General features: G+C 63.9%; 2 protein-coding genes across 9 annotated transcripts; one reads left to right on the forward strand and one right to left on the reverse strand.

Annotated features, from left to right (window-relative positions):
• The first annotated feature begins 2,402 nt into the window (after positions 1–2,402).
• On the forward strand, positions 2,403–13,978 carry MAP3K6 (mitogen-activated protein kinase kinase kinase 6). Of its 4 annotated transcripts, XM_051856794.3 has the most exons (29): positions 2,403–2,882; positions 3,859–3,998; positions 4,083–4,106; positions 4,375–4,565; positions 4,674–4,842; positions 5,119–5,225; positions 5,574–5,744; positions 5,846–5,958; positions 6,356–6,515; positions 6,721–6,883; positions 6,961–7,068; positions 7,194–7,243; positions 7,324–7,419; positions 7,549–7,636; positions 7,722–7,855; positions 8,149–8,276; positions 8,528–8,664; positions 8,978–9,083; positions 9,609–9,766; positions 9,873–10,065; positions 10,155–10,293; positions 10,610–10,769; positions 10,901–11,077; positions 11,277–11,382; positions 11,631–11,796; positions 11,896–12,008; positions 12,107–12,180; positions 13,496–13,572; positions 13,694–13,978. In XM_051856794.3, exons 1-29 carry the CDS (start codon positions 2,540–2,542, stop codon positions 13,782–13,784), a joined length of 3,882 nt encoding a protein of 1,293 aa, XP_051712754.3. In that variant the 5' UTR covers positions 2,403–2,539; the 3' UTR covers positions 13,785–13,978. The 4 variants fall into 4 exon arrangements, 3 of the variants coding, with proteins under 3 accessions (XP_051712754.3, XP_089157366.1, XP_089157367.1); XM_089301240.1 differs by having other exon boundaries at positions 13,496–13,978; XM_089301241.1 differs by lacking the exon at positions 2,403–2,882 and adding an exon at positions 3,440–3,559 and having other exon boundaries at positions 13,496–13,978.
• On the reverse strand, positions 13,013–23,059 carry SYTL1 (synaptotagmin like 1). 5 transcript variants are annotated; one of them, XM_051856795.3, is made up of 15 exons: positions 22,697–23,059; positions 19,784–20,012; positions 18,779–18,927; positions 18,159–18,237; positions 18,029–18,074; positions 17,610–17,679; positions 17,323–17,414; positions 17,058–17,171; positions 16,667–16,833; positions 16,298–16,394; positions 15,915–16,073; positions 15,580–15,658; positions 15,382–15,481; positions 14,460–14,665; positions 13,013–14,325 (listed from the first exon to the last, which is right to left on the reverse strand). In XM_051856795.3, exons 2-15 carry the CDS (start codon positions 19,972–19,974, stop codon positions 14,186–14,188), a joined length of 1,689 nt encoding a protein of 562 aa, XP_051712755.3. In that variant the 5' UTR covers positions 19,975–20,012; positions 22,697–23,059; the 3' UTR covers positions 13,013–14,185. The 5 variants fall into 5 exon arrangements, 4 of the variants coding, with proteins under 4 accessions (XP_051712755.3, XP_051712756.3, XP_008264108.3 ...); XM_051856796.3 differs by lacking the exon at positions 22,697–23,059 and having other exon boundaries at positions 18,779–18,904; positions 19,784–19,976; XM_008265886.5 differs by lacking the exon at positions 15,382–15,481 and having other exon boundaries at positions 14,128–14,325; positions 22,697–22,835.
• Positions 23,060–24,921: the final 1,862 nt, after the last annotated feature.

Genomic DNA, 24,921 nt, shown 5'->3' on the forward strand with positions numbered 1-24,921 from the left:
AGCGGGGTGCCCAGCTGCAGCAGGGGCCACCCTGGGCGGGGTCCAGAGGATGCTTCTCGAAGCCGCCTGGCAGCCAGCACCCTTATCTCCCCCGCACAGCTTCCTTAGCCACCTCCTCCTGCCAACCGCCTCTGTCCACTTTTAAAAAGAAGTCTTTAAATGCTTTCCTTGGCCAGAGCTGCGGCTCACGAGGCTAATCCTCCACCTGCGGTGCCGGCACCCAGGGTTCTAGTCCCGGTAGGGGCACCGGATTCTGTCCCGGTTGCTCCTCTTCCTGTCCAGCTCTCTGCTGTGGCCCGGGAAGGCAGTGGAGGATGGCCCACGTCCTTGGGCCCTGCATCCACATGGGATACCAGGAGCAACACCTGGTTCCTGCCATCGGATCAGCGCGGTGCACCGGCCGCAGCATACCGGCCGCAGCGGCCATTGGGGGGTGAACCAACGGCAAAGGAAGACCTTTCTCTCTGTCTCTCTCTCACTGTCCACTCTGCCCGTCAAAAAAAAAAAAAAAAAGAAAAAAGCTTTCCTGGCTCTCAGGGCTCTGGGGATGGCCGGCCAGGCTTCTGTCTGAAGGTGCACAAGACAAAGCCAGAGGGCCCGCGATGGATGGATTGGTTGGATGGCCCTGAGCGCTCTCCAGCCTGAAAGCAGGTAGTTTCATGGGAGAAACTGCACAGCTTTCTTGCCCTCTCTGTTGCTCATGCCTGTCTCTTGTAAGCTCTCTGTTTTCTACCCCAGTCTCTGTTGCAGGCCAAGTTCTCACCTTCTACTACTTTTTTGTTAAATATGTTTATTTATTTGAAAGGCAGAACTACAGAGAGACAGAGAGAGAGTGAGAGGTCTTCCATCCACTGGTTCACTTCCCAGATGACCACAATGGCCAAAGCTGCGCCGATCTGAAGCCAGGAGCCAGGAGCTTCTTCCGGGTCTCCCACATGGGGCAGGGGTCCAAGGGCTTGGGCCATCTTCTACTGCTTTCCCAGGCATAGCAGAGAACTGGATTGGAAGTGGAGCAGCCAGGACTTGAACTGGCGGCCATATGGGATGTTGGTACTGCAAGATTTATTCACCCATATAGAAGTCAGAGTCACAGGGAGAGAAGGGGGGAGAGAGACAGAGATCTACTATGCTCTGATTCACTTCCCAAATGGCCACAACGGAGGGGGGCTGGGCTTGGCTGAAGACAGGAGCCAGGGGCTTCCTCCAGGTGTCCCACATGGGTGCAGGGACCCAAGTACTTGGGCCATCCTCCTCTGCTTTCCCAGGCACATCAGCAGGGAGCTGGATTGGAAGCGCTGACATCAAAGGCCGAGGTTTTACTGCCATGCCACAGCACCCACCCCCCTCTACCACTTCTTACCTGTCCCACCTGGGGCCACTTCTAACCTTGGGTCAAACCAAGTCTTCCATGAAGCAACGGGGTGATGAAACAGCAGTCACTCGCCCGGCATTTACTCGGCAATGATTTGCCCAAAGCCACGTTCTGGTAAGCGGTGGCTGAAACAGTGAAGGCTGCGCCCAGCTCCGCCGTGCACCGGGCACGGCTCCTCCACTCTCCAAGTCCCCAGTCCCTGGTCAGGGTCCACTGAGGTCGACAACCAGCTTGCTGTTTGGTCACCGATTCGCACTAGAAAGTTAGGGGACTGGAAGCTGGGGAGCCCAAAGGGCTAGGGTTTCTGGGGTGCTTCCAAGTGGGCAGAGAAATGTTGACAGTGGGAAGTGCTTCTGGGAGCCCCACAGTCACGTTCTAGGTCGAGGTCAGCACGGGTCCTCCATTCCTCCACTGCTCGCGCCTTGTGTTCTGTACTCTGGCCAGAGTAGAGGCTCCGGCCCAAGCCCCGCCCACTCCCTGCTGCAAGGTGGGTAGCGCACAGGCCTCCCCCACTCCGATCTCTTCCCACCTGCCCCTGCCGGCCCTGCACTCCACCCTGCGCGCACCAATGGCTCTGGTGAGCCACTCATTCAAGGGATCCCTGCAGGGCAGGGGCTGCAAATCCGGCCGGTCCCCTAGCCCCGGCCTGGCCTGCCGTGAGCATTCTACGGTGGTTGGCGCGTTTGGGGGCACAGGCTGTCCCGGAAGTCGCCAGGCTCAGAAGTTCTGGCGGCAGGGGAGGGAGGGGAGAGGCCGAGTCCCCGGTCTGAGGGAGCGGCGCTGCCCCAGGGCCGAGGGTGGAGCTTTCCCGGCCGGCCGGGAGAGGGCTGGGCCCGGCCTACATGTGAGGGCAGGACAGAGCGACGGCGGCGTTCCCTGAGGACTGGCGGACTCAGCCGGACCGGCTCCCAGGACCGCCCCTGGGGCTCCCAACCGCCGATCTCTGGGTGCCTCAGATTGTCCCGGATTTCAGGTCCTCGGGACTTCGGAAGCCTGAGCTCAGATTTGTCCCCAGACTCCAGAGTTCCAGAACGGGACGTCTGGCGGGACTCTGGATCCCCAGGTCCCGTCTCGACTGGAATTCCGATCTCGAGATCCCGGGATCGGCCGCCCCAGGTGCCTGCCCCGCCAGAGATTCCCTCGCTCTCGGCGCCCTAGCGCCCTCGCATGGCGGGGCCGTGCCCCCGGTCCGGACCCCTGGAGCGCGCGGGCAGTTGCTGGCAGGACCCACTGGCCGAGGCGCTGAGTCGGGGCCGGCCGGCCACTGTGCCCCCGGGCCGGGGCTGCACGCGGAGCCGGCCGCTGAGAGTGGTCTACGTGCTGACTCGGGAGCCGCGGCCCGCGGTGGAGCCCGGGGCCGGAGCCGAGGCGGAGCCGCTGCCGCTGCGCTGTCTGCGCGAGGCCTGCGCGCAGCTCCCGGGACCGCGGCCGCCGCCGCAGCTGCGCACCCTGCCTTTCGGGACGCTGGCGCTGGGCGACACCGCCGCGCTCGACTCCTTCTACAACGCGGGTGAGCGCGCGCGCCGGGGGCGGGTCGGGGCCGGGCGGATGGGCGTGGCTCCGCGATTCCGGGGCGGGGCCATGGCGGGGGCTTAGGGTTAGCTAAGGCTGGAGGACTAAAGGCGGGGCTGTGACAACGGGGGAACTTAGGGGGTCTTAGGTGGCCGGAGTTCGGGATGGGACCAAGGGTTCCAGGCCGGGCTCCTAGATGGGGCGGGGCGAGGGGCGGGGCTGTGGACTCTCAGGGGGCGGGGCTCTGGAGTCCTAATCCTGGGAGGGAATCTTGGACTAGAGCAAGGGGCCTAACCCGAGGGACTGGCGTCTGGGGATCCTAACGCAGCCCCGGCAGCTCTGAGAGTGAGCGGAGGCGAGGCGAGGCGGAGCCAGAAGGCGGCTGTTCCCTGGCGGGCCACCCCTCCCTCCTGCCAACCCCGGGGTCCTGGCCGGTACTTGTTCGTCCGCGGACAGCGCTTCCTGGATGTCTACGAAATCGCAGGCTAAAACGAAGGCCGACCCACCCACGAGGACACACAGACACGGACGACAAATGGCATTCGCGTTGACTCAGGCCCTTGCAGTCGCTGTCCCACTCAGAGTGTGGGCTGTGAGCACACACACACACACACACACACGCTCGCGGTGTCCTCTACACGCACTGATGAGGCCGGCCCCTTTCCAGAGTCTGGGGTGAGGACCCAGGGCAGGGAACTTGTGGCTTCGTACAGCTGCGGCCTCGCAGATGACCGGGGAACCTTCCCCACGCCCGGTGCCCAGAGGCTCTGAGCAGTGTGAGGAGGGGTCCCGGCCTGGTGAGCCCAGCCCCTCTCCCGCAACACCACAGCTGTCGCTTCTGCGAAAGAGGCTGAGGGGCCCTGGAAGGGGGAAACCGAGGCCAGGAGCAAACGGGGGTGCTGCTGGGACCCCACAGCCAGGCAGGCCCAGCCACGCGGGGCCGCAGGGCTCAGGGCCTCCCGCTGTGCCGGCAGACGTGGCGGTGCTGGAGGTGAGCAGCTCCCTGGCGCAGCCCTCCCTGTTCTACCACCTCGGCGTGCGGGAGAGCTTCAGCATGACCAACAACGTGCTGCTCTGCTCCCAGGCCGACCTCCCGGACCTGCAGGCCCTGCGCGTAGGTGGCCGGCGGCTGTGCAGCTGTGCGGGTCGGGGCGGGGCGGCGGGGCCGAACACCAGCCTAACCGTGTTCTTCTTGCAGGAAGATGTTTTCCAGAAGAATTCGGTGAGCAGAACCCACCCCTCACTCCACGTGCCCTCTGCCCCCCCCCCCAGACCTCTGACCTCCAGGAATCTTCCTGGCCACCTCCATTGCCTCTGCCTCCCTAATGCACCCCCCCATCCGTGAGCCCCTGTTGCCGCCTTTCATGAAGTGCGCCTCTTTCCTGCTATTCCAAGCCCCGCCCCCAGTGTTGACCTCTGACCCTATCGCTGCTCTCTCTCCACTAGTGCTGACCTCTGACCCCCACTGATTCCTGCCTCCCTCCCACCAGGATTGCGTTGGCAGCTACACGCTGATCCCCTATGTGGTGACGGCCACTGGTCGGGTGCTGTGTGGCGATGCAGGCCTCCTGAGGGGCCTGGCCGACGGGCTGGTTCAGGCGGGTATGGGCACTGAGGCCCTGCTCACTCCCCTGGTGGGCCGGCTCGCCCGCCTGCTGGAGGCCACCCCCACAGACTCTTGGTAACAAGGGCCAGCGGGAGGGGGCACCTGGAGAGGCTGGCGAGGGCACAGTGGGCTGAGGGCCGGGCCCCTCCATCCTCTCTCTCCCTCTCCTGCCCTGGACTTCAGTGGCTACTTCCGGGAGACCATTCGGCAGGACATCCGCCAGGCACGGGAGCGCTTCAGCGGGCAGCGGCTGCGGCAGGAGCTGGCCCGCCTGCAGCAGAGACTGGACAGCGTGGAGCTGCTGAGCCCGGACATCGTCATGAACCTGCTGCTGTCCTACCGAGACGTGCAGGTGCTCCGTGTTCGGAAACGCAGCCAGGCTTCTGCCTGCGCCAATGGAACCTCCCCGTGCCTCAGTGTCCTTGTTTGTGAGAGGGCTTGGTCAGGCCACTGCCTCCTGGGGAGATTGGGAACAACCGGCGTGGGGCGCACAGCGTGGTGTCTGCTATGCCTGCTGGCCCCGGGAGGCGCACAGAGGCTGGTGGGTGGGCAGGTGGCCTGGCAGGGTGGGACGGGACCTCGGCTCACGCTTTCCCATCATGCCGGCGCTGGCTGCTCTCTTGCCCAGGACTACTCGGCCATCATTGAGCTGGTGGAGACGCTGCAGGCTCTGCCCACCTGTGACGTGGCTGAGCAGCACAATGTGTGCTTCCACTACACCTTCGCCCTCAACCGGTGAGTGGCAGAGCAAGGCTAGGCAGAGCTAGGGCCCACTCCTAGCCTACGGGACCCCTGCGGTGCAGAGACCTGCTCGCAGTTGTTCTGAGCTCCTGCTGCCTGCTGGGGCCAGGGGAGGTGGCACTGCACTCGGTGTGGCGGCAGCCGCCCAAGGCCACTGCTCCCCAGAGCCACTGCCACTATCACTGTGCTCTGGAACCACTACCCGGGGAGAGGTCAGTGCTGACCAGGGTCACTGTTGTTTTGAGTCCCAGAAGAGCCCCTGGTGTTCAGGTCTCGGGGTCCCTGGGGGGGGGTGTCAGAGCTCTCAGGCAGGCAGCTCTGCAGCCCCTCCCCCTCGCCTAGGAGGAACAGGCCCGGGGACCGGGAGAAGGCGCTGGCTGTGCTGCTGCCCCTAGTGCAGTGCGAGGGCTCCGTGGCGCCCGACCTGTACTGCATGTGCGGCCGCGTCTACAAGGACATGTTCTTCAGCTCCGGCTTCCGGGACGCTGGGTGCCTGGAGCAGGCCTATCACTGGTAAGTGGGCCACGTGAGTGGAGGACGGCGAGCTGAGCTGGAGGGACGGGGGACAGGCCATGTGCGGCAGTGCAGCCCTGTGTCCGCCACCTGCGTGCCAGGTACCGCAAGGCTTTCGACGTGGAGCCCAGCCTGCACTCGGGCATCAACGCAGCTGTGCTGCTCATGGCTGCCGGCCAGCACTTTGAGGACTCGGAGGAGCTCCAGCTTATAGGTGAGCCCAGATCCCAGCTCCCGGCCCCCACCGACAGGGATGCAGCGGGGCCTGGGAAGGACACTGGCCAGGTGCTTGGACTGAGTTTATCCCTGGGGGCCTTTCTGCCCATATCCACTCCTGGGTCCTTCCCCACCTGTCCTGGGCCCTCAGGAGCCCTTGAGCCCATGGCTGCCCCCAGGCAGTCCATGTGAATTCCACCTGCTCGCTGAATTCCACCTCTGTTTACCCAGTCCCTCACCGGTGCCCCAGTTCCTGCTCCCTCCTGAGGTCCTTCCACACTTAACTTTTTACCCACATCCAGCTTCAAGCCCCCATGCGTGGTGTGGCACACCCTGGGCCTCACTCCTTTCGCCTACAGCCACTCACTGGACCCCATGTCGCCCCCCCACCCCAGGCATGAAACTGGGCTGCCTTCTGGCCCGCAAGGGCTGCGTGGAGAAGATGCAGTATTACTGGGATGTAGGTTTCTACCTGGGAGCCCAGATCCTCGCCAATGACTCCACGCAGGTGGTGCTGGCCGCAGAGCAGCTGTACAAGCTCAATGCCCCCATATGGTAGGTGGCCTCTTCTGCAGTCCCGGCCTGGCCTGGGCTGTCGGCTGCTGCACCCATGTCCTTGGTATCCCAGCCTGAACCCGGAGTCCATGACCTGGCGGCTCCACACATTGTGCAACCCATGGCACCCAATGCCCACGTTCTGGCTACGTCCACTACAGTGCTGGCTGGTGCCCGGCCGAGCTGAGCCAAGGCTGTCCTGCAGGTACCTGGTGTCGGTGATGGAGACCTTCCTGCTGTATCAGCACTTCAGACCCACGCCCGAGCCCCCCGGCGGCCCCCCGCGCCGCGCCCACTTCTGGCTGCATTTCTTGCTGCAGTCCTGCCAGCCTCTCAAGACGGCCGCTCCTCCCGGAAACCAGTGCTCTGTGAGGTCCCTGGGGGCGGGGTCCCGGGAGAGAGGCTGAGCCCCTCCTGCCTGACCTCTCTTCCACACCACCCGTAGGTGCTCGTGGTGGAGATGAGCAAGGTGCTGCTGCCCGCGAGGCTGGAGGTCCAGGGCAAGGCCCTGGTGAAGGCGGTGGCCCTGAGCCTGCTGGAGCCGGAGACCCAGGTGACGTCACCGCTGAGCCCCTGACTCACCTCTACACACCTCTTCCCTCTCCTCCAGCCCTTCGCCCATCGCCAGACCCCTCTCGGGTCCCCGGTGCCCTCTGTCAAACTCCCCTTCTCCCCAAGGGCGATCCTTCCGGCTGGACCTTCCCAGTCGCCTCCATCTGTGGGGTCAGGTGAGCGGGGGCACCTGGGAGCGGCGGGGGAGGCGCTGCCCGCTGGGCCCGGCTCTCACGGGTTTCCCACCCCCTGCCAGCGCCTCCAAGCGGGACGAGCGCTGCTGCTTCCTCTACGCACTGCCGCCGGCTCAGGACGTGCAGTTGTGCTTCCCCAGCGTGGGGCACTGCCAGTGGTGCGCAGCCTCCCGGAGGGGTCGGAATGCGGGGGCGGTGAGGGAGGAAAGGGAGCGATGAGGGCCCCCCCCCCCGGCTGCTTCCGGCCAAGAAGGGGGCGGCTCCCCTCTGACCTCCCTCGCCCTCAGGTTCTGCGGCCTGATTCAGGCCTTGGTGACCAATGCGAACGCCTCGACGCCCGCAGAGGAGGCGGAGGGCGTGGGGGAGGTGCTGGAGGTGAGGACGTGCGTGGGCCTGGGGGCTCCAGGAGGGCGAAGGGCTGCGGACCCTGCTGAACCCCGTTGTCACCCTGCGCCCCCAGTTTGATTATGAGTACACGGAGAGTGGCGAGCGGCTCGTGCTGGGCAAGGGCACGTACGGGGTGGTGTACGCGGGCCGCGAGCGGCATACGCGGGTACGCATCGCCATCAAGGAGATCCCGGAGCGGGACCGCAGGTGTGGAGCGCGCGGCGGGCCCGGAGGGCGGGGCGGAGGGCTCGCAGCCCCGGGTGGGCGGGGCTCGGGCGGGGCTCGGGCGGAGCCTGATGGTGAACGCCGAGAGGGAGGGCTCCTAGGACCCGCGAGTCCCCGCGCTGTGAGCCGGGGTCCGTGGGCCACACGGCAGGGCGGGGCTGTGAGGAGGGGCGCGTGGGCGGGGCGGGCCCTGGGGGCGGGGCTCGGCCGGGGCGGGGGCGAGGTGAGCCTCGCGGCCCGAAGGTGCCCGTGCCTGCCTCCTCTACCTCCCGCAGGTTCTCTCAGCCCCTGCACGAAGAGATCGCGCTTCACAAACGCCTGCGCCACAAAAACATCGTGCGCTACTTGGGCTCCGCCAGCCAGGGCGGCTATCTCAAGATCTTCATGGAGGAAGTGCCTGGAGGTACCTGTCTGCGTGGGATGGGGATGAAACCCGAGGCGTGGGGCGCGGGGCGCGGGGGTGGAGCCGGGCAAGGGGTGGACAGCCCTGGGGGCAGATAAAGCCTCGCGTGGGTGCGTGGTGTAGCCCATAATTAGTTGAGGGAGTGGCGCTGGGAGATGGAGTCTGGGCGGTGGCATGGGTGTGTCTGGGCCCTGAGCAGAGATGTGTGGGCGGGGGCAGTGGTTCCAAGATGGTGAACTGCATCTGCCCAGGCAGCCTGTCCTCCTTGCTGCGGTCAGTGTGGGGGCCCCTGAAGGACAACGAGAGCACCATCAGCTTCTACACCCGCCAGATCCTGCAGGGTCTCAGCTACCTGCATGACAACCACATTGTGCACCGCGACATCAAGGTAGGGAAGGTCCGGTGGCTGGCCGGCCTCCGCTTGCCGCAGTCCCACACGGAGGCTGGCGTTTTCCATCATGTGGGCAGACCTTTTGCAAAAGGGTGGGGAATTCATCAGAGAGGCTCAGGAGAGAAGAGAAGTTCGGATCTGAAAGCGGCCCCGATGCCAGCTCCCCAAGGGCCGTAGAAGTGGGATGATGGCAGGAGGAGGTGGATGGAGGCTGGGATTCCCAGGCAATGGGATCCCAAGAAGAGGGTCCGGTTCTGGGGTCAGGGACACAGCCCAGTGTCCACTTGAGCACTGTGTGATCTCCAACTAGGGAGACAATGTGCTGATCAACACCTTCAGTGGCCTGCTCAAGATTTCTGACTTTGGCACCTCCAAGCGGCTGGCGGGCATCACACCCTGTGCTGAGACCTTCACAGGTAACAGGTGGCGGGGGTGAGTGGCATGCTGCCTGGAGCAGAAGAACTGGAGCCACCAGGGACTGAGGTTTCCCATGGAGTTACAGTGTTAGGGAGGGTGTGGGGGAGTGTGGAACCCAGGGCAGGTGATTAGCCTGGGGGTGAAGTGATGGGATCTCAAAGTAGAGCTTGGACATGAAATTGAGCTTAGCAATGAGATGGAGCCCAGGCATGCTGACGCAGGCCAAGCTGAGTGGTGGAGGACAGAGGGGTGACAGAGTTTGGGGGTGGGGATGATGCAGTCGCGCTTGTATGGTGAAAGGCTCCTGTGGGTGCTAGAGTCCATGAAGGCGATGGAGCTTAGGAGGGGTGATGGAGCCTAGTAGGGCGGGTGATGAAATTCAGGACAGAGCGTTGATGATCAGGGTGGTGCTGGGGTCTGTCTTGGGTGGTAGGTTCAGTACGGGTGCAGGCAGCCAGGTGATGGAGTCCCCCTCACCCATGATAAAGTCTAGGTGGGCATCATTGCTCCTGCTACCGTCCTAGGGACTCTGCAGTACATGGCCCCAGAAATCATTGACCAGGGCCCACGCGGGTACGGGAAGGCAGCTGACATCTGGTCGCTGGGCTGCACAGTGATCGAGATGGCCACAGGCCGCCCACCTTTCCACGAGCTAGGGAGCCCACAGGCTGCCATGTTTCAGGTGAGACCCCTCTCTCAGGGCCTGGCCAGAGGGGGTGGGCAGGGCCAGCCTGGGCCCTGAACACCTCCAACCTTGACCTGTGTTTGCCCTCTGCCCCCTCCGCCAGGTGGGCATGTACAAGGTGCACCCACCAATGCCTGCTTCTCTGTCAGCCGAGGCTCAAGCCTTCCTCCTTCGAACTTTTGAGCCGGACCCCCGGCTCAGAGCCAGTGCCCAGGCACTGCTGGGGGACCCCTTCCTGCAGCCTGGGAAGAGGAGTCGCAGCCCTAGCTCCCCCCAGCCTTCTCTCCCGCCCTCAGGTGCTATGCGGTGGAGGGAGCAGGGGGAGGCGGGAGGTGAGCCGACCGAGGCGGCACCCAGATGACAGCCTTGTCACTGCCTCCCTCAGGAGTCCCTGCGGCCAGCCCCACTCCTTCAGCCGACTCCGCCACCCAGTCCCAGACATTCCCAAGTCCTCAGGCACCCCCTCAGGGCTCTGCCAGCCCCCCGAAGCGCTGCCTCAGTTATGGCGGCACCAGCCAGCTCCGGTGAGAGCCGAGGGTCCTGGGGTGGCTTCCCTTGGATTTTTTTTTTTTAAGCCCTTGTACTCCTTCCAGAAAAAGCCCTTCTTGGGGGCCTGGGCACCGTGATCACTTGCAGGGGTTGCATTTGGTGCTTAGCTATGCCCTTTGCCCTCTCCCAGATGCTTTTACTCCCATTGTGTCCCCTCAGCATCAGGCTTGTCTCTTCTTATCCCTCTGAGGTGGGCACGCAAGTAACAGAGCCAGGATTCCAGGCCTGGGGCAGAGGTGGCTGGACGGTGCTGCTGTGCGCCCTCCATCCACCGCCCCCCGTTGCGCCCAGGGTGCCCGAGGAGCCAGGGGTGGAGGAGCCCACGCCCTCGGAGGAGAGCTCGGGGCTCAGCCTGCTGCACCAGGAGAGCAAGCGCCGGGCCATGCTGGCGGCGGTGCTGGAGCAGGAGCTGCCCGAGCTGGCGGAGAGTCTGCGCGGGGAGAAGGAGCAGGTGGGCGGCGCGCCCCACCGCCCCCTGGTGGTTGAGCGTGGACAGGCCTGGCACTGATGGGCTGCCCCAACCCCAGCGTCTCTCTGGCTCGGGTGGGAACACCCGCTGACGACCTCTGCCTTCCTTCTCAGGGTTCCCGTCTGGACCGGATCCATGTGGAACAGCTGCTGCGCTGCCTCGGAGCCCACATCCACACTCCCAACCGCCGGCAGCTGGCCCAGGAGCTGCGGGCACTGCAAGGGCAGCTGCGGGCCCGGGGCCTGGGGCCTACACTTCTGCACGGCCCGCTCTTCGCCTTCCCGGATGCGGTGAGGGCGCTTTCTCGCGGCTCCCGCACCTGGGGGTGTGCGGGGACTGGATGCTCCTGGATGCCGCGTCTCCGTGAAGATGGCTGGGGCCGTCTGCCCAGTCCTAGCTTCCCAGCCCCTCCCTTGGCCCCAAACCCGCTGGCCTCCGGCAGAAGACTTCCCAGCCCGTTGCACCTCAAGCCTCACTTCTTGTCCCCAGGTGAAGGAGATCCTCCGCAGGCGCCAGATCCGCCCGCACTGGATGTTCGTGCTGGACTCGCTGCTCAGCCGCGCCGTCCGGGCAGCCCTGGCAGTGCTGGTCCCAGGTGCGCGCGGGAGCGGGGCCAGATGGCCTCCAGTGAGGGTGTGGCCGGGCGAAGGGGGGCAAGGCGAACACGGAACTGGGCCTAGAGGCGTGGTTGGCGGGAGCTCGTGGGGTCGTGGCCAAGTGGGCAGCTCCGGGGCTGGCCCCTGCCCAGGGCTGGGCTCCCTCCGGCCCGACTGTCCCATTGGGGTTTGGGGACCCCACACGGGCGTCTGCACCCGGCCTGAGCTCACTGAACTGGGGTTGCAGAGGTGGAGAAGGAGACAGGCTCGCCGAGGTCAGCGGAGTCGGGGAAAGAGGAGTCCCTGCAGCAGCAGGAGACCAGGATCCGGCTGAGCCCGCTCCCGGGGGAGCCCGCGCAGGGGCCCCCGCCCCTGATAGTGCAGCTGGGTCTCCTGCGAGCCGAGACGGACAGGTAAAGCCCCTGAGGGTCGCTCGTGAGGGTCCCTCGTAGCCTCTGCTCAGGCTTGACCCACGCCTCCCTCGCCACGCCCTTCTCCTGCTCTCCCCCCAGGCTTCGAAATGTCCTTGTGGAGAAGGAGCGCGAGTGCCAGAACCTGGTGCAGCGGGCTCTGCAGCGGGTGAATGAGGAGGCCGGGACCTGGGCCCTGGCCTCCGGGCCGCCAGGTGAGTGGGACCGATCAGGGAACACCCGCGGTGGGCGCCAGGCAACTTCATCGTGGGAGGTCCCCGGGCCAGGGGCTCATCACCTGACTTCCTGACAGGTGCTCTTGCTACAGACGAGAGCCTGGTCCAGTGGCTCCAGGAACTGCGCGTGGATTCAGGGACCATCCAAACGGTGAGGAAGAGAACACTGACTCTCCCTGACCACCCTCACCCCCAGAGGACTCCCTTATCCTCTCCTTCCATCTTTCAGCTAATGACTTTTTCCTCTGATGCAGAACATTTCGATACTGGAAGAGTACTTAGTATGCTCTCCCACTGTACAGATGACAAAACTGAGGCCCAGAAAGGAATGTGAAATCCCAAATGCCTGTAACAGCTAGGGCTGACCAGACCAAAGCCAGGAGCCGGGAACCCAAGCATGAGATGTGCTGCTTCCCAGGCGCACTATCAGGAAGCTGGATTGGTAGGTTGGGGTAGCCAGGACTCCAGTCGGGCACTCCGATAGGGATGCTGGCATCCCAAGCTATGGCTTAGCCTACTGATAGAATGCAGCCAGTGCCTGGGTCTATGGGCACATCTTAAATTATTGGGTACAGTGTGCTACTTCATAAAATGCATACAATTTGTAAAGGCCAGGATAATTGGCACATAGATCACCTCAGATACATGTGACAGAGAAAGGGAGAGACAGAGAGACATTAAAGAGAGAGCTTTTTTTTTTTTTTTTAAGATTTATTTACTTATTTGAAATTTAGATTTACAGAGCCAGAGAGAGATTCCATCCACTGGTTCACTCCCCAGATGGCTGTTAATGGCTGGGGCTGGGCTGGGCCAAAGCCAGGAGCCAGGAGCTTCTTCTGGGTCTCCCACATGGGTGCAGGGACTGAAGCAGGTGGGCCATCTTAAACTGCTTTCCTAGGTGCATTAGCAGGGAGCTGGATCAGAAGTAGAGCAGCCAGGTCTCAAACCAGTGCCCATATAGGATGCTGGCATTCCACATCTAGTTTTTTTTTTTTTTTTTTAGATTTATTTATTTACTTGAAAGGCAGAGTTATGGAGAGGCAGAGGCAGAAAGAGAGACAGAGAGAGGTCTTCCATCCACTGGGTCATGCCCCAGATGGCTACAAAGCTGAGCCAATCCAAAGCCAGGAGCCAGGAACTTCTTCCAGATCTCCCATATGGGTGCAGAGGCCCAAGGACTTGGGCCATCTTCTTACTGCTTTCCCAGGCACATTAGCAGAGAGCTGGATCGGAAGTGGAGCAGCCAGGACTTGAACTGGTGCCCATATGGGATGCCGGCACTGCAGGCGGCAGCTCTGCCTGCTATGCCGACTTCCCCTGACGCCTGCACTAACTTCAGTCCCCACCAGCAATGCGCCAGAGCTCCTCTTTCTCCGCACCCTCGGCAGCGCTTGTATTTTCTGTCCTGCTGAACCTTCCTGTAACTTTCTCTCTTCCTCTTTCCGTGGGGCTTCGTCCACAAGCAGCTGCTGAGCCACAGTTTCACCCTGCACACCCTGCTTACCTGCGCCACTCGAGACGACCTCGTCTACACCCACATCAGGTACATCCCCACCGCTGGCCTGCCTAGCTTCCTCCCTGGAAACCGCAGGGCCCCGGGAGGACGGTGGGTTCCAGAGAGAGCCCAGCCTTCTGGCCCAGCCACACCGAGTCTCTGCCTCCAGGGGAGGGATGGTGTGCCGGATCTGGAGAGCCATCTTGGCACAGCGAGCAGGATCTACGCCAGTTACCCCTGGGCCCCGGGAGGCTGACTGAGGGCCTCTGGGGCGGCACTGACCACGGATGCGTGAATGCAGAAGAGCCAGGCAGCTTCTCACACTTCCGCCCCAGGACCTGGGCAACTGAGGAAGGCCGGCGGCTGGGACCAGGTCAGGCCCAGGCCTCGCCCCAGTGGGGGGAACCGCGCACACTGTGCACCACCAAAGACTATTAAACAGGACACGTTGGTACCCTCGTCTTGGCAACGCGGGAGGGGTGTGTGTGTGTCGGTGGGGGCTCCCCAGCCTCCTGAGGTCTCTGTGTCTAAGTCTGAGGCTCTTTAAGCTGGCCCCTCCCCTTCCCCCTGCCACGCCCCTCTCCCAGCAGACAGTGCCTCTCATGGCCCTCGGGTCACACTTTATTGACTGTAGCAAGGGCAGGGGCTGTGCCAGGCACGGCTACGTCCTAGGGACCAGGTTGGTTCTGAGGGGGAGCAGGCCGTCCACCCATTCGCAGGGCCGCTCCAGCAGCGTCTGCCACAGCTGCTTCTCCTCGGGGGTCGAGTCCATCCAGGGCACCTGGAGCCCGTAGCTGCTGCCTGTGTGCGGGTGGGCAGGGGTGGAGGAAGTGGCCACGCTGGAGCCCGAGGGCTCCCAGGTGTGACCCCCAGTTCTCAGAGGACGCCAGCGCTCAGGAGAGGCAGGGGAGTACCCAAGGTGCTGTTGGGCTTACCGGTACCCAGGCTGAGGCGTGTGCCCCCCAGCTGGCGGCTGGCCAGGGCCCCGTGGTCCCAGAGGGAGAGCTCGGCGCAGGCCTGGCGCAGGTCGGCAGGCCCGAAGCCGTCGTAGACCATGGTGTGGTTGAAGGAGGGGCTGAGGCTGCGGCGCACCACCCGCGTCCGCTGGCGGCTGGCCCGGCTGTCATCCGGCAGCACGAAGCTGCGGGGCAGACGGCCACCCTTACCTTTCCCAGAGCCAAGCTGTCACCAGGTCCTACCGTTCTCCCTCCCACGCGTCCCTGGCCCAGGGGTCCTGCTTGAGACCTGGCTTCAAACCCCCAGTGCCCTGGCACCTTTGCCTCAGCTTCCTCCCTGGTGTCCCACCTGTGAATGTCCCCCTCCCATACGCGGGGCCCCAGGGTGCTGTCCGTGCAATGCAGTTCTGCCACTCCCTAGCTCAGTGACCTGCGCTGGCTCCCTGTCCCCTCTGCCCCCTCCCCCAAGTAGGTTCTGAAGTTTCCAAAGCCTCAGGACCTTTTCTGCAAACTCAACTCTTGCTCAGATGTCTCTGGCCTAAGCAGGGTTGGAATCCAGACCCTGATGGGCCTACCTCCATTTCACTCTGAGGGCGGGCCCTAGGGGTCCCGCAGAGCTTGCTTGGAACTACAAGTCCTAGGCAGCGCAGCCTAGCTTCCCCGTCTCCGTGGAGGGGGCCCGGCAACTCCTCAGCCTCAGCCTCCGCTCTCCACGCCCCAGAGGCGCCAGTCACGCGCAACGCAGGGATTCTACTCCCGGCCTCTGTGCAAGCCGCGCCCTCGCCCTTGCTCCCAGCTCACAGCCCAGGCCAGGCCGCTGAGGGGTGGTTGGCAGGGGTTCCTCAGCGGCGGGGAGCGCCCCTGCGGGCCGGAGGAGGGGAAGCCGCGGCGCTGCGCTCACCACTGCACGTAAGTGTCCGGGGATCCTGCGCGCAGCGGCACGAGGCCCTGCGCCCCCTTCACCCAGAAGTGCAGCTCCCCGCTCGGAGGCAGCCCCGCACCTGCGGACAGGCTCGGCTCAGGTCCAGCGCCTCGCGGGACGGGAGCCTCCCGCCTCCCGGACCCGTCCAGCTGGGCCTCTCGTGGGGTGGTCACTCACCCTCGGAGCCGGCGGGGACGTACTTGAGGGACAAGGAGAGCAGCCCGCGGCTGGGAAGCTCGTCGGGAGAGGGTGGGGCCTGCGAGAGGTGGGCTGGTCAAGGGGTGGGGCGGGAGCCGCGAGGGGTGGTACCTCCAGACACAAAGGGGGTGTGGTCAGCAGGGAGGGCGGGGTCTGCAGGGGCAGGGGCCTCCTCCGAAAGGTCGGAGGGACGCTAGCACCTGCAGCCTGGGGCAGTGCTGGCCCGGCCCTTCCGCCTGGGGCCACGGGGAGGCTCGGCGGAAGGCGGCGGGAGATTAGCTTGTCCCCAACCCCCGCGGGCCTGGCTGCCTCACCCGGGGCTGCAGGGGGAGCCAGGTGGGCTCAGAGTCCCAGTTCCACGTGTCCAGGGGCACTTCCACTTCTCCCAGAAAGATGTTGCGGCCCAGGCTTTCGCGGTGCCACACAGACAGGCTCAGCACGCGGCCGCGGAGCTCGGCCTGCGAGACGGAGTACTGGAACAGGAAAGGCACTTTAGGGGGCCCGCGAAGCGCATCGCTGGGGGTGGGTGGGGTCTGGACCCCCGCTGCTGCCGCCACCAGACCGACGCACTGGGGAACCGGTTATGGGGTGCGGGGTGGGGTCCTCCGTGCCGCTCCTCCCGCAGAGCGGAGGAAACTGGCTGCCCCTGCCGCCTGCTCTGCAGTAATGGGTGACCGCCCCGTCCAGGCAGCCTCACCCGGAGAGTCTCGTTGAAGATGGGGTTCAGATTCCTTTTCCTCACCGCCGTCTTGCGCTTGCTCTGCTTATCCGGGAGGAGGTAGCTTTTGACGTAGCTGGGGCGGGAGAGGTGAGAACGGGAGGTGAGGCCAGGCTGTCTCCCGCACCCCTGTCCCCAGCCTTCTCTTCTGTCCTGGGCGCTTCCCCAGCCACAGCCCGGAACTTAGCATCCTGCCTGCCAGAGGAATTGGCTCCCTGGGTCCTCACTTGTCCCCGTGGATGAAACAGGCCCAGGGAACAGGATGGGGCGCCGGCTCGGGTGCTGCTAGGGGCGCGAGAGCCGCTGCCTTGCGCCCCGCGCTCCCGCGGGGACGGGCTGTACACTCACGGGTCGGAGCGGCGGCGGCGGGCCGTGGCCAGGCCCTGGCACTGGATCACCTGCACGCGCAGCTCGGCGGCGTCGGGCTCGTAGCGCAGCTCGAACTGCAGGGAGCCGCGCACTTGCACGGCGCCGGCCTCCGTCTCCCCCGCCAGGCTCATCTGGCTGCCGCTCAGCTGCGGGCCGAGGTGCGCGAGTCAGGGCCGGCGTGTGGGGGCTCACGTCGGGGCCCCGGGGGAGCACGCGGTGGCCCGCAAGGTGAGCGAAGCGGCAAAGGGCGCTGCGAGGGCGTGTGCGTGGGGCTGGAGCGCCAGCGAGGGAGGGCTCAAGCAAGGGCTGCGCAGGGCTGTGGACGCGGGGCGCTGAGGTCCCCACCCAGGTCCTCTCCTCGCGGCCTCACCGTGGAGGAGCTGAGGCTGGACACGGAGGAGCTGCTGCTGAGCATGCGGTCGAAGGAGGGGCCGGACTCCGGGGCTCCTTCGCCGTTCTCCACGATCGCGGGTGCCGCCTCGCTCTGGACAGGCGGCAAGTGACGGGGCGCCCTCCTGTGCCCTCCCTCCCCCATCGCGCTGGGGCCGCCGCGGGCTCTCAGTCCCGGGCAGGCGCACGCCCCGCCCGGAGTCCGCTCCAGGTATTGAGAGCCGCCGCGGGCCGCTCCCGCCTACCTGGGCCGCCGGCTCGGGCTCTCCCGGCGACGCGGGCTCCAGCTCCGGGTCCGCCTCCTGGGCGTGGATCTGCAAGCCCCCTTGGCCCGGGGCTGGGGTGGACACAAGCTGTTGAGTGTACCCCTTTCCACCCACCTAAGCCAAGTCGGAGCGGCTGGTTTAGGGGCCCAGCCGCCTGCAGATTCAAGACCCGGGACTGCCCTGGGCCACAGGGGCCTCCCCTACCCACAACTCAAGGTGGCAGATCCCCAGCGTCTGTGTGCCCCGCCCCCTGCGCACCCACTCACCTGCCTGGGTCTGGGGCCCCTCAAGATCTGACGCTTCTGCCGGGACAGATGGGAAACAGAAATCCGGTGCCTGAAGAAAGCAAGGGGTAGAGGTCGCCAAGAGGGCTGGGGGGTCAAGGGTCACACTAGGGTCAGAGGTCAGAGGCCCCAGCCAGCTACCCCCCCTTCAAGGTTTAGAGCAGCCCTCTGGGCAGGCCGGTAACCAGCTGCCAGACCAGTTGGGCCTGCCGGGCCTGCCCCCCGCCGGCCTGACTCCCAGGTTGGGGCAGGAGAGCTGAGTCAGCTCCTGGGGCTCCCACCCAGGCAGTGCCCATGCCTCCCTTTTACCAAGGACCCCGCTGCGGCCCAGAGCAGGGAAGGGGTGTGTCCGAGGTCCCACATTCCAGCTCTGCCCTGGGCTGGGCACACATCTTCCTCACCTCAGTCTCGCTGGGCGTCCTGGCAGGGGCGGTGTCTGTGGGGAGCCTGCCAGTAAGGGTGGGTGGCTCTCAGGGGAAGGGAGCGGGACTGGCAGGTGCCTGCTCCCAGCTCCCAGTGACGCCTCCCTACCTGGGCTCTGGCTCCTCTTCAGTCTCTTTCCCAGCAGCCTCTGCCTTGCCATCGCTGCCCAGAGGCTGGTCCCCTATGCCTGGGAGTGCAGTGGTGAGGCCCGTTCTCAGGTCTGCCTGCCACTCAGGGCCAGGGCCCTTGGGGGCACCGCCCACTCCCGCAACCCCCAGAGGGGCAGTGCTCGCCCAGAGCTGCGGCCAGGGTCTTCTCTTTCCCTGTCCTTGTCCGGGCTTGCCTCCCCCCGGGTCTCCCCTCACCCCTGGCCCAGGGTTGCCCTGCCTGGGGGTCTCCCCTCACCCCTGGCCCAGGCTTGCCCTGTCCCCGGGGGTCTCCCCTCTCCCCTGGCCCAGGCTTGCCCTGCCCGGGGGTCTCCCCTCACCCCTGGTCCAGGCTTGCCCTGCCCGGGGGTCTCCCCTCACCCCTGGTCCAGGCTTGCCCTGCCCGGGGGTCTCCCTTCACCCTGGCGCAGGCTTGCCCTGCCCGGGGGTCTCCCCTCTCCCCTGGCCCAGGCTTGCCCTGCCCGGGGGTCTCCCCTCACCCCTGGCGCAGGCTTGCCCTACCTGGGGGTCTCCCCTCTCCCCTGGCCCAGGCTTGCCCTGTCCCCGGGGGTCTCCCCTCACCCTTGGTGCTCTTCCTTCTGCGGATAGAGGCTCGGACAAGGTCAGGGCCAAAGTGGGCATGCTGGTGACGTTGGGAGCGTGCTTCCTGGAACCAGTCCCCCGTCTGGGTCTTCAGCTGCCCGGGGTCTGTCAGCGAGGCACGGAGCTTGCTGGAGGAGCAGAGGGCATGGCTGCTGCTTTCTCACCCAACCAAGATTCCCTGCCAATGACCAAGGACCCTACAGCCACAACTTGATCCCTGCTCTGCAGGAGCTCAGGCTGCCGGGAGACCTGTTCCACGATGGACAAGCGAGCTACTGGGACAGATGTGAGAGCGGCCAGCTCGGCCTGGGGGGAAGCCAGGGGGGACTACCCAGAGGAGAGGACACTTGAGTTGCTTCTCAAAGGACAAATTGGAATTCTCCAAAAGATTATTCAGCTCTGACTGTGGGTCACTCTGACGTAATCCTATTAATTCTGAGGTAGGGTCCTTGACCCCATTTACAGATGAAGAGAGTGGTGCTAGGGCATTCAGCTAAGTGCCCCACCTCGCGTGGCTAGCAGGTGTCTCTGTGCCCAAGTTCTGGTCGCGACTCCCATGCTTTTCTGCCACTGCGTCCTGACAGCAAGGACGGACAGCTTGGGCCTGGATGTGAAGGGACTGGGGAGCCCCAAGTGACTGTGTGTTGGGGGGCGGGGTTCCGCCTGGCAGGGCCCAATCAGGGAGGCCTGTGGGCATGGCTCAGGAGCTGGTCCCTGCCCCAGGCACTGGGGGCGGTGCTCCGCAGGGTGTGGAGAGCTCCAGCTGCAGCAGTCTGGTGTCCTGAGGGAGGGGCCGGGAAGCACAAGGATGGCAGGGAGCTGGGGCCACCCTGGAGGGCTCTGAGCTGGCCCCCAGCAGAAGGGACGAAAGGATGAAACCAAGACGCCCTGAGATACCTGGCAGGGTGTGGGCCCGGAGCCCCCACGCGCCTGAGGTTCCTGCCTCTCTGGCTACCCTGGCTTGGCCCCCGCCCCTGGCCTCACCTGATCCGCCCTTCGTCCAGCTGGCGCAGGTGGGCATCTCGTCGGAGGACATCGGCAATGGCCTCCTGCTCCTCTTCGGTCAGGAAGCTGAGGTCCAACAGTCCGTCAGCCTCTGGCTCTGGCCCATGCGCCATGGGGACTGAGGACAGGGCCCAAGAGCCCTCTTGGGACGAGTGGTCCCTCTGGGGCATCAGCTGGAGCCGTGCCCCAGCTGGGCATGCGTAGCTGCCTGGGGGCAGAGCAAGCGTCAGGTCAAGCCCTGGCCCAGTATGACACATCCCGATGCCCACTGTGAGCATCGCCCCGAACAGCTGCCCTGGTGGTGCGTAGGGGACAACCCTGGGAAGGCTGAGGTCAAAGTGTGGTGAAGGGCACACGTGCTCGCTGGTGCAGGGACACACCTGGAGAAGTGTGCAGACTGGCACACACACCCAGGGAGCCACAGGACGGCCCACACAGACATACAGACCCATAGAAGTACACACTGCCACGGTCACACACACAGATACCTGTGCATGTCCCATGGCCCCAACGAAGGGCCCTATGGAGACACTGGCCCAGACCCATGCCCCCAAATATGGGCACACACATTAACCCTGACATAGGGAGATGGGGCTCACCCAGGCAGCTTCACCTGTGTAAGAAGTCTGAGGACAAATCCATATCCCTGGCTGCACACACATCACAGACTCTCGTCACACACTGCTCACCTAATGGGGTTGTGACTCTTTGAGGTAGGAACAGGGCATCACCCTCAAAGCCAGGCCTTGTAAAGCTGCAACAGTCAAATGCACCTGCACACACACAGTAATGCACACACAACCACCCATACACACACACACACATACACACACCTGCTGAAATGGACCTGCACACACACAGTAATGCACACACAACCACCCCCCAGACACGTGTATGCACACACACCTGCAGAGATACGCCAGGACACACACAGTAATGCACACACAACCACCCATACACACACACACACACACACCTGCTGAAATGGACCTGCACACACACAGTAATGCACACACAACCACCCCCAGACATGTGTGCACACACACCTGCAGAAATACACCAGGACACACACAGTAATGCACACACAACCACCCATACACACACACACACACACACCTGCTGAAATGGACCTGCACACACACAGTAATGCACACACAACCACCCCCAGACATGTGTACACACACACCTGCAGAAATACACCAGGACACACACAGTAATGCACACACAACCACCCATACACACACACACACACACACACTCCTGCTGAAATGGACCTGCACACACACAGTAATGCACACATAACCACCCACCCAGACACATGTATGCACACACATTTGCAGAAATACACCTGCACACACACAGCATTGCACACACAACCACCCATACACACACACACACACACACTCCTGCTGAAATGGACCTGCACACACACAGCAATGCACACACAACCACCCCCCAGACATGTGTGTGCACACACATTTGCAGAAATACACCTGCACACACACAGCATTGCACACACAACCACCCATACACACACACACTCCTGCTGAAATGGACCTGCACACACACAGTAATGCACACACAACCCATATCCAGACACACACGCACACACACCTGCTGAAATGGACCTGCACACACACGGTTATGCATACACACAAGCCTCCCCCAACACACCCCTCACATCTGCTCCCCTCCCATCTAGGAACCTCCCAATCTGGGTTCCCTCCCTGCACCCCTGATCTCCGCCCTGCCCATTTGCCCTTCCTGTGTGAGGCAACCTCCGCCCCAGCTCACACCCCCGACTTCCTCCCCAGAGGTAACTGCTGCACCCACTCCCACCAAGGCCTTCAGCCCTGCTCTCTCGCCTGGAGCCTGGGGCGCCTCTGGCCACAGGGCTCCCCCACTCTCTGACTTCAAACCTGGCTGGGGACCTGGAGGTGGAGGCCCAGGCTGGCAAAGCAGCTGGTGCCCAGGTACCATGGTGATTCCAGAAGGAAAACATCTGCTCAGCCCTGAGGGGCATATGGACGTAGCAAGGGGCCCAAGACTTGGACATGGCCATGACCTGAGCCCACTGGGCGGCCTCTCCTCTTGTCCCGCCCCTCTGTGCAGTGGAGCTGATGGGAAGAGGACATCTCGATGGCAGGTCCTGGCTTGTGCCCTGTGCCTGCTCCACGCAGTCTCCTCCCAGCTGACTCAGTGCCCAAGCCCCAGCAAGCCTCCTCCTCTGGGGCTACCTCTGAGGGCCTGGGTTTCTGCACGTCTATACTGCGTAGGACACAGGGTGAACACTGGGTGCTGGGCAAGAACATTTTCCTGAGCTTCGGTGCCCGAGGTGCTGGGGGGCGCACACCCAGGGTGGGCTCCTCTTTGGGGTGGGTGGATGCCTCCCTTCTCTTGTGCTGGGCAGGGTGGGTGTGGGGTCTAGGAGCTTGTGTCACGTTGCCAAGGGATCAGTCTCCACTGTCTGCGCAGGGTGCCCAGTGACTTCTGGTGACAGTGCCGTGTGGGTGTGTGCTCCGTGTGCATTTCCTCCTGCGCTGTCCCTGTGACTCGGCTGTGTGCTGTCCTGTGTGCTGCGTGTTATGCTGTGTGCTCTGTGCCAAGGGGGCTGACAGGTGTGTGTGTGTGTGACGGTGGGCTTTGCCTGGCTGGGCTGTGGGTTAGCCCCGTGTCCCCAGCAGCCCCCATGTCCCGTGGTCCCTCCTCCTCCCAGAGGCGCAAGCGCGACCCTCCCCCCTGTTGCTGTTCCAACTCCTCGGGAGTGATGATCTGTCCCTCCACTTGGAGGTCCCTTCCCCACTCCCCAAGGGCCCCAGGTGCCAGAGGGTGCCCAGGATTCCAGGTGGCAGTGCCTGGCCCTCATCAGGGCCCGGCCCCCAGGTGTGTTACCTGTACGAGTCCAGAATGGGAGGGCGGCGGTGGCGGTGACCCTGGCTTCCCTGGCTGCTGAGTTTCAGGGACCAGAAGAGCAGCAGGGGACTCCGGCTTGCGGCTGACTCGCCAGCCAGCAGCTGCCCCACCAGCAGCAGGAGGTGGAGGAGGAGGAGGAGGAAACACCTCAGCAGGGCCTGATGCAAAACCGGGCCTGGACTCCCAGCTCCCCAGGGTGGGGGCGCCCCACAGCGGCCTTCGGAACCCAGAGCCCACTTGATGCGTGGGCCGGAGAGGTCTGGGGCTTGGCCCCAGCTCCACCGCAGACTCCCTGGGTAACTGGAGTTGGCTCCAGCCCCTTGGCTGGCCCATCTGTAGAATGGATAGGGTCCCCACCCTGCCCTCAGAGGAGCTGAGAGCAACTTGCTTTGAAAGCGGAGTTAGAAACCGGTCTTTCTAAGAACGGAAATGGAGGGGGTGCAGGCTTTGCAGCTCGGCATCTCTGAGCACTGTTCTTATCTGCTGCTGTGTGACCCACAGCAAGTCTCTGAGCCTCTCTGAGCTGCAGCCCCCTGCTGTGCAGTGGTAGCAGGGGCAAGGCGGCTGTGAGGGAGAGGAGCGCTGGTACAGCTGGTAGACAGCAGGCGCCAGGTGTCCCCTGTCCGACACAGCCCAACTGACTCTTCGGTGCCCACGCGCACCCCCTGGAGAGTGCTGGCCACAGCAGAGCAGCTCTCTCCTGCCCTCTGCCATCCTGGGCCCCATCTGAGTGCTAGGGGGAGGACCTCACCCCCTCTATGGGAAGCCCCCCATAGCCCCTGGATTCTGCACACCCCAAGAACATAGCAGGTGTGGGCTCTGGGTTGCACAGCCTTTGGGACTTGAACCTGTGGGGTTTTGTTCTGGTCTTGGGCACAAGAGGCCACGCCCAAACTGCTGGCTGCCCCAGATCTAGCTCAGTCCACTTCCCTACTCCTGAGGCTGAGGTGACAGGGTGCCTCACAGACCCTGGAGAGGGAGAGGCGAGGGGTGGGTTCTGAACAAAACCCCCCTCCGCCTGCCTCCATCATGGGACCAGAGCCAGGTGTCTGAACGTCACCCCCACCCTGAGACGCAGGGGCCTCTCTTCCATCCCCAGTCCGAGGGCCAGCCCTCCATTTTGTGCCAATAATTTTGAGCCCCTTTTATTTATTACTTTATTTAAATTAATTTATTAATTTGAAAGGCAGAGTGGAGCGGGGGATATACTTTGGTTCACTTCCCAAATGTCCCCATCAGCTAGGGCTGGGCCAGGCTGGAGCTAGGAGCCGGGAACTCCATCTGGTTTTCCCACATGGGAGGCAGGCTCTCAAGTACTTGGGCCATATTCTACTGCCGTCACAGGAACATCAGGAGGAATCTCAATCAGAAGTGGATCAGCTGGGACTCGAACCGGCACTCACCAGCACCGCAACATGGGATGCTGTTGTCACAAATGGTGGGCGGCCTCACCCGCAGCACCACAATGCCGGGCCCACCTTCATCTGCTCAGTGAGGGGTTATCCCTACAATTGAGACTCCTACAAGCTCTCCACCATGGGAGTGGTCACGACTCCAGATGGGAGGGGAGTGGTCAGCAGCAGCCCCGCCACTTCCACATCCTGGCCCCTGCTTCCCTCCCCGGAGACAGGAAGGCATCAAGCTCTGCGTAGCTGCGGGTTCTGCGCTTCCCACAGCTGTGACTTGTCACTATTTCCCACCAACTCTCCTGCTGTCCTCCCAGCCTGAAACCTTTGCGACGTCCGTCCCCACTCCTAACAGCTCCGCTCGCCCTGCCCCAGGCCCCAGACCTTTGCCATGCGTGTCCCCCTTCTCTGCCCACCCTCCAACCGCCGAGGGCTTGCTTCCTGCCCGGCTTCCTCCTCTCTGGTGCCTGCCCCACACCAGCTTGGTTTGCACTGCCAGCAGAGGGCCCCTCCCACACACTTTTGCTTCTCCTCGGATTGGAAGGTGCCAGCAGCCCAGCCAGGTAACCCTTGGCCCATTCACATCCACTCCAGACCAACCCGGTGTCCTCTAGGCACCGTCACTAAGAACCTTACTGCCTCCCAGGCAGCCCCACCTCCTTTTGGGCTGCCCAAACCTCGGCCTGATGGTCCCTAGTCACCTGAACCCTTAGATCTTTAGCTGGACTCCCCTTCCCGCCCCCTCCACACCGTGCCTCTGCCATGCGGCTCCCACCTGGCCTCGGGTCAGTGAGTCTC

This window comes from Oryctolagus cuniculus, chromosome 7 (assembly GCF_051225735.1).
Source record: "Oryctolagus cuniculus isolate XC-2025 breed Fujian yellow rabbit chromosome 7, ASM5122573v1, whole genome shotgun sequence".
NCBI lineage: Eukaryota > Metazoa > Chordata > Mammalia > Lagomorpha > Leporidae > Oryctolagus > Oryctolagus cuniculus.